Source organism: Herpailurus yagouaroundi, unplaced genomic scaffold (assembly GCF_014898765.1).
Source record: "Herpailurus yagouaroundi ecotype Mexico unplaced genomic scaffold, PumYag 142787, whole genome shotgun sequence".
NCBI classification, from domain to species: domain Eukaryota; kingdom Metazoa; phylum Chordata; class Mammalia; order Carnivora; family Felidae; genus Herpailurus; species Herpailurus yagouaroundi.
The window spans coordinates 1-7,685 of record NW_024422378.1 but is presented as its reverse complement, the minus strand read 5'-3'; the positions used below and the strand labels follow the sequence as shown (position 1 = coordinate 7,685).

Below are 7,685 nucleotides of genomic sequence, written 5' to 3'. Positions count from 1 at the left end.
AGAGGAGAACATTACTGATGTCCTCACTGAGCTCTGTGTGCAGGAGCTTGGTGGGAACCTGGCCTCTGGAGGTGCAGCCTCATATACCCAGGAAGGGAATTAGGGCCTTGCAGCAACACAGGTGATGTTTCATGCACATGTATGTGAAACATGTACACTAACATGTACGTTCTTGCACATATGCAGGCTGTGTATATACATGTGCACTTTGTGCAAGTCTCTGTGTAGCTTCTGTGTGCCTACCTGGAGGGAGAGGTGGGGTGATGGCTTCTGACGTCTCTGAAGTTCTGTGTCTGTATGGGTGCCTGTATCTATGTAGTGTTAGGGGAAGGGATTAAAATATAGGCTCTGGAGACAGAGGGAATAGATTCAGATGCTGGCTGTTTCTTGTAAACTGTGTGAGCTTTTGCAAACTTAGACACTTTTTTTTAAGTTTTTATTTTAGTTCCAGTTAGTTAATATTCAGGGTTATATTAGTTTCAAGTGTACAGTATAGCATTTCGACACTTCCATTCCTCACGCTGTGCTCATCATGATCAGTGAGCTTCTTGAGCCCCATCTCTGCCTCCCCTGGAAACTGTTAGTTTGTTCTCTATAATTAAGAGTTTGTTTCTTGCTTTGTCTGTCTCTTATTTATTTCCCTTTGCTCATTTGTTTTGTTTCTTAAATTCCACATATGAGTTAAATTATATGCTATTTGTCTTTCTCTGACTGACTTATTTCATTTAGCATAATACTCTAGCTCCATCCATGTCATTGCAAATACTAAGATTTCATTTTTTGATGGGTGAGTAACATTCCATTGTGTGTGTATCTCACAACTTATTTTTTTAACGTTTTTGAAAGTTTATTTATTTATTTTGAGAGTGAGAGAGACAGAGAGAGTGCTCAAACAGGGGAGGGTAGGGAGAGAGGGACAAAGAGAGAATCCCAAGCAGGCTCTGCATTGTCAGAACAAAGCCTGATGCGGGGCTTGACCCATGAGGCATGAGATCATGATCCGAACTGAAACCAAGAGTAGGAGGCTTAACCGACTGAGCCACTCACAACTTCTTTATCCATTAGTTGATGAATACTTGGGTTGTTTCCATATTTTGGCTATTGTGGATAATGCTTGTATAAACAAACAGGTGCATATATCCCTTTGAAGTTGTATCCTTTGGGTAAACACCTGGTAGTGCAATTGCTAGATTGTTGGGTAGTTCTATTTTTAACTTTTTGAGGAACCTCCATAATGTTTTGTAAAGTGGCACACCAGTTTGCATTCCCAGCAATAATGCAAGAGGGTTCCCCTTTCTCCACATCGTCACCAATACCTGTTGTTTCTTGTGTTTTTGATTTTACCCATTCTGACAGTTGTGAAGTGATATTTCATTGTCGTTTTGATTTGTATTTCCCTTATGATCAATGATGTTGAGCATCTGTTCATGTGTCCGTTGGCCAGCTAATGTCTTTGGAAAAATGTCTGTTCATGTCTTCTGTTTTTAATGGATTTTTCACATTTTGGGTTTTGTTGATTGTTTCCAGATAGTTTTTAAAATTTTTTCCTTTAATAGACTTAATTGTTTTAGGGCAGTTACAGGTTCACAGCAAAATTGATCACATAGTCCAGAAGTTCCCACATACTTGTAAGCCCTCGTATATGCACAGACCTCCAAATTGTCAACATCCCCAGCAGGGTGCTACAGTTGTCATAACTGATGAACTATAATGACACATCATCATCACTCATCCACAGTTTACATTGGGGCTCACTCTTGCTGTTGTACATTCTACGGGTTTTGACAAATGTATATTGATACCATGATAGTATCATAGAGAGTAGTTTCACTGGTCCTAAAGTCCTTGGTGTTCCAGCTGTTCATTCCTCCCTCCCTCTGCGCCCTTCAAGCACCAATGTTTTTACTGTCTCCATAGTTTCACCTTTTTCAGAATGTTATATAATGGAATCAGATGGCTTGTAGCCTTTTCAGACTGGCTTCTTTCATTTAGTAATATGTGTTTAAGTTTCCTCCCTGTGTTTTCCAGACTTGATGGCTCATCTCTTTTTTGCACTTAATAATATTTGATTGTTTTGATGTACCACTGTTTCTTTAGCCACTCACCCATTGAAAGGTATATATTTAAAAATAGAGATGATTTTATTATTACATGGGGAATGCAAAAATCTTATTCTTCCACGTGATGCAGTCTTCTGTTTTGTGTGTGTTACTTAAGTTCTCAAGCCCCACTTCTATCTCGGGTTCCCAGTTTTATAGTGGCTCCACGAGGGCCCTGTGTATGGGCACTGTGTTCCACTTCACAAGCGAGGCAGAGTAGTCCTCTGACTTGCCAAAGCCACTGTTAGGGTGGGGCTGGCATGGGAGCCTGTTCTTATGGTTTCTTACTTGGTTTCCTCTGCTATAGTAGCAGAATACCGCCTCCCTGACAAGGGGCAGGTGTTTGGTGGCTGAGGGCAGGGCTTGGTGGTGGTGGATGGATTCCATGAAGGGAATCTAAAACCCCTAAGCATGCCAGTGGGAATCTGAGAGCTGACCATGGTAAAGTGGTTTGGGACCGGGTCTTCAGTTTCTTTATGCCTGTGGATAGCTGGCTGACTTCATCTTTGTCTTTTGAACCTCCTCATTTCCAAAAACCCTGATCATTTCTGTTTTGTGCAGCAAGCCCAGGGTTACCTATGATGCAGATCAGTAGGACTCTGGCTCGGATGAAACGAGTTTCTGGGGACGCCCCTAAGAATGACTTCATGATATGTGTCTGGAATTCCTGACACATCCAGAAACAATGGCTCTGAGAACACTTCTCCTGTGCAGGGAATGCAGTGGCTCTGGACAAGCTCGGTGCTGTTTGTATTTATAGTTATACACCAAGTTCCACCCTAAGTAGCTCATTTGCTTCCTCCATGTGCAAGTTCTGCTGATGGGACATCTCCTGGAGAAGGCTTGTCTGGAAGGAGATTCTTCTGCTGTGGGGGGAAATACATCCATATCCTCATCTCCTGAACCTTCTACTCTTGGATTATATGACTCCTCGTTTTCAGTCTTCTTTGCTGATATCTTCTCTCTCAGACTCTTCAACGTCAGAAATACTCAGCACTCTTCTCCAGTCCTCCTTAGCCTTGATGTTTCACATCCCTTGTAGTTTATGTCATTCACTCTGATACACAGATAAACTATGTCCAAGGAACTCAATTTTCCTTAGCTCAGTATTGAGCAAAATCTTCAACATTTACATATATGTAATGAGATTCCAGTAGAAGACCCACAACATTTCCTGTCACAGTTTGCTCATTAAACAACATGCCTCTACTATTATTCTACTATCACATTCAACCAGCCTCACAATATGTGGGAGGAGGAACTGTTAAGGGGTTTCCCGTCTAATCCAAGAACCATGCAGAAAATTTCCCCCTGACTTGGCAAGGTATTCATAAGGCCCATATAGACCTTTCATCTGCCTATATGTGCTTTCAGAACAGATTTATTTTATTCTTACCAATGTTTATTAGCTAATTTCCAAGTTCACCCTAGGCTCCTTTGTTTGGATAGCAAAAATATGATTAAAGTCCTTTGATAGCATCTGTTCACATCAGCTCACTCCTTCTAAAGGGTGGCAGGATATCTTGTCGAAACTGCCTTCTATTCTGACAGAGACAGCCCTCTAGCTGTGTCTGAGAAGATTAGGACTAACCTGGGGGCCAGATTGGTAACTCTCCTCAATGTATTATATCATGGCCACTTGTCATCTACTTTATAGAACACCTGTAGGATTATACATAAAAGATCTTGATTTCTTAGTGACCATGTGCTGTTGAGAAAAAGGAGTGTGGGACTGATGGCAGAGTGGAATCAGAAAAATAATATGTTCAGTTGCCTGGGACCCAGTGACTTAATTTCATTTAGAAGTTACCTGAAGATGTATTTAATGAATTTATTTATTCCATATATGCCAGGCATTCCTCACATTCTCAAGTGGCTGTGCTTAGTTAAAACTATGGCACAAAAATAGAGAAAGTATAAAGCATACAGAAATCCTAGGCCAGCATCCCTAAAACTGAGTGACTGGTGGGATATAGTGATGAAAACCAGGTATGTCTGTATAAGATGAAGGCAATTGCAACCTGAGTTTATTTCCTGGATTTCTAGTTGCTTTCTGATCACTTGAAGAGGAAGCAATAACAGCAATGGCAGGGACCTTAATGTTGGGCTCTCGGTGGCCCTGTGTTCCATAAGGCCACCATACACCTCTTGTTATATTTCTAAGGCTGAGGTCTGATATTCAACTTAAGCTCCAGCCATCAACAAGCTTATGATTAGTAAAGGCCGCTGGTTGTTAAAACTTGGTGAAATAATTGAGGCTAAAGGACTCCAGAGACAGTATTCAATTTTATGTTATTTTTGTTATTGAAATTGATAATCAGGAACATTGATTAAGCAACACATTCATACGTTTGTATTTGTGTGTTATTAGAGTCTGTAGTAGTCATTAAATCTGTTCATCAGATAATATTGGGTCTCCATTTGACAGATTCACTGTTGAATTGTGCCTCCTGGCTCCCTTGTGTTTGGGAGGGGTCTTGAGATTAGTTGTTGACAGTGAGTTGTAGGCACAAGTGGTGTGAGTCACTTCCAGACCAGAGTTTTTCGATGCCGGTGGAAAATCTTCAAGAGTTTTTCGATGCCGGTGGAAAATCTTCAAGAGTTTTCCTCAGCTTCTCATAGAGTGATGATGAATGTTTACAATGGCATCTGCTCTATCAGCTTTGGCCACTGAACATTTAAAATGAACAGCACCCTACTAGTTCTCAATGGTGAACACGCAGTGTGATTACAAACTAATCCTTTGGTTTCAAGGTCCAACGATTTTGAGATTGTTTCCTCGGTGCAATCTCGCTTATCCTGACTAATACACACATTGCTTTCTTCCAGAGTGTAAAGGGCATTTCTGTGAGGATCATGGACATGTGGACAAAGGCAGAGTAAGAGGGAAAGGAAAAGGAGTCAAGTGCTGAGAATTCACTGTGAGGACTCCGTGGTTTTGGTGGGGGCACTAAATCTGCTGTGTAGATTCTTCCATCTTTCCAGCCTTATTCTTTCTGTTCTCAAATTGAACAAGTGGCATTGGAGTTTCTGCTGTCCCTCAGACACATTCCAGTGTTTATTGCCTCTTCCTCTTTGTATGGTTCCCACTATGTGAAATGCTCTCTGTCCATTTCCTACTCTATTGAACTTTGCTCTGTCAAAATCAATACATCTTAACTGTGATCTTAGGTCATTATCCCAAGAAGTCTTTCCCAATTCCCTACCAAATTCATGTAATTTCTTATCCTCAAAATGAATAGGACTTTTTAATTTCTTGAATACTAGCCAAAGTAAAGCCCATAGAGGAGGGATTTGGAGATGCTTTATTGCTCTTCAAGATAGCTTTAGTTTTATAGGGGGCAAAAATGGTTTTCCTGAAATGTGGATTCCTAGCAGCACTTGTCCTGGGATTACACATATATTTGGTCAATGTTATTGATAGAAACTAAGTGTTCTAGCTTTAAGGCCAGGGCTCTTACTGCTTTTCTTTTCTTTTTTTTTTTTTTTTTTTTTTTTTTCCCAGATAATCATTTTACTCCCAGAGTTAAACATGGCCAACATTCTGTTAGGTCAACTTCCAATCACTTTTACTATGCATAAACTAGGACCCCAAATTCCGGGCTTATCACAAGATAAGACTGCAGCTTTTTTACCAGTAAGCAAAGTTACTAGCAGTTACTAACTTAAAAGCTAAAACAATAAAAAAAACCTCAAAGATCTTTGGTGAAAACCTCGGATTGTTCATGGTTCAAGCTTGTTTCAAGGTACATTTTTATATATACTTTGGATTGGCCTGTCAGCTGTAGTTAAGAGATGGAGGGATGAACCTGTTACTTTACCAAAGTTAAATGAAGCAGGTTCAAGTCTAATGTTAAATCACAGGTATTTCCCATACCAAAAACCAACTTCCCAGTACTGGGTGTTGGAGGCAAGAACAGGGAACTGCCTGCCGCAGAGCCTACCCAAGTACAAAGATCTAAAAGTTTCCACAGCCCAATTCTACCCGCTTGCTAAGCTCCCCCAAAAAACAAGGTTGGTGAATTACAATATTAATACAGATCTATTTGTGTTTTCCTAAACATCTCCGAGTAAATTACTACCCCTGAATATACAGTATTCAACTTGAGGTCACACAAATACTAGATCAGGATTGCAGACAAGAATCTAGGAATCCAAACTCCATTTGGTCCTTGTGATCCCTACAGACTGAGCCTCAACACACCACTTAGAGGGATAAAACCAAACAAAAAAAGCCCACAGAAAGAACCAATGGTGTAAAAGGGAAGCAACTTCAGCGCACAGGTTAAGCACGCTGCCAAGGACAGAGTCAACGTCCTCACAGTGAAGGCCCTGACTCCTTTCTACTAGTAAGCAGGAGCACCACAGGCTGGAGTCCTAGCCTAGATCAGCCCCTCCAGGGTACAGAAGAGTTTCAGTCCCTGTTAGTAGTCCTATACTGTCACATGTTGTAAGTATCCAAAAGACCTAAATTTTAAGGTAGATAGAATGCACTTCCTGGTTTGCAGCACGGAGAAAAGGACTAGCCATCACTGGGTGCCAGGAACTGCAGTCATCAGCACAAAGCTCTGGCATGCAATGTCAGCTCACAGAGCACTTCCCTCTCCCCTAGTCACAGGCAGACAGATAATGGCAGGTAGCACTAGGGTTTATTAAACTGTGCCTTAGTATAGGCGTTGGGGCTTGCCCATGGTGCTCTTGATGTATAAAGCCCGGACATTCTGCCAATTCTTCTTGAGCAATGACACCAGGAAATTGACAGCTAAGTGGATGTTATACACAAGCTCATCATCTCTCATCTTCACGTGGCCAACAGCCACTGCCAGACACAACACCTTCTTCATCTGGAATTTGATTGTGGACTTCACTTCATCCACTTTGGCCACCATATTCTCATTCTGGGTCAGCAAGGAAGGGAACTTGCCAGCCTTATTCAGGCCAGGGCCCAGGATTCGTGGAATCTGCTTGATCAGAGATTCAGAAGCCAGAAAGGCATCATACTTCTTGGCCAGCTTCTTGACTAGCTTTTTATTCTTGTTGAGTTTCTTCAGAGCCTCAATGTCCATGTGGGGAATATCCACAGCCTTCGCCTCATCACAGTGCTGCTGGTCCCCCAGCACACATACGGAGAACTTGGGGCGGGGAGTGGACTTAAGCCTGACGGTGCCCGAGAAGCGTTTGTCCTTCTGAGGATCATAGTTCTTCAAGCTGATCTGCAGCTCCACGGTCTCCAAAAACTTCCTGCGCTTGCGCTGGTTCCCGTGCAGGACTTCCCGCACCGCCTCGTACAGGGTATCGCGGGAGACTTTGCTGCTCATAGCGCCACACACAACAGCAGGAAAAAAGCCTCTTACTGCTTTTCAACACTACCTTCTATGACCTTTTTGAGTGTCATGTGAAAAATGGGTTGTAAAGAAAGATGATGTGACCATTTCTTGGGTCATCTCCCATTTAAACTGTTCCATCTATTTTTTCATTTTATGAGTGTATTCTGTCCCTTAATTTCCTCAAACCCCTCTTCATATCTTTGTTCCTCAGACTGTAGATGAAGGGGTTCAGCATGGGTGTCACTACTGTGTACATGAC

At 41.8% G+C, this 7,685-nt stretch overlaps 1 protein-coding gene across 1 annotated transcript; it reads right to left on the bottom strand.

Moving 5' to 3' along the window:
- Positions 1-6,731: 6,731 nt before the first annotated feature.
- Positions 6,732-7,455, bottom strand: LOC121026581 (60S ribosomal protein L10a-like). The gene has a single exon (XM_040469390.1). It carries the CDS (start codon positions 7,415-7,417, stop codon positions 6,764-6,766), a length of 654 nt encoding a protein of 217 aa, XP_040325324.1. The 5' UTR covers positions 7,418-7,455; the 3' UTR covers positions 6,732-6,763.
- Between the last annotated feature and the right edge of the window lie 230 nt (positions 7,456-7,685).

What these genes read in the sequence shown, in the direction of transcription:
- LOC121026581 (XM_040469390.1), bottom strand. Translation starts at nt 7,417, where the DNA reads ATGAGCAGCAAAGTCTCCCGCGATACCCTGTACGAGGCGGTGCGGGAA.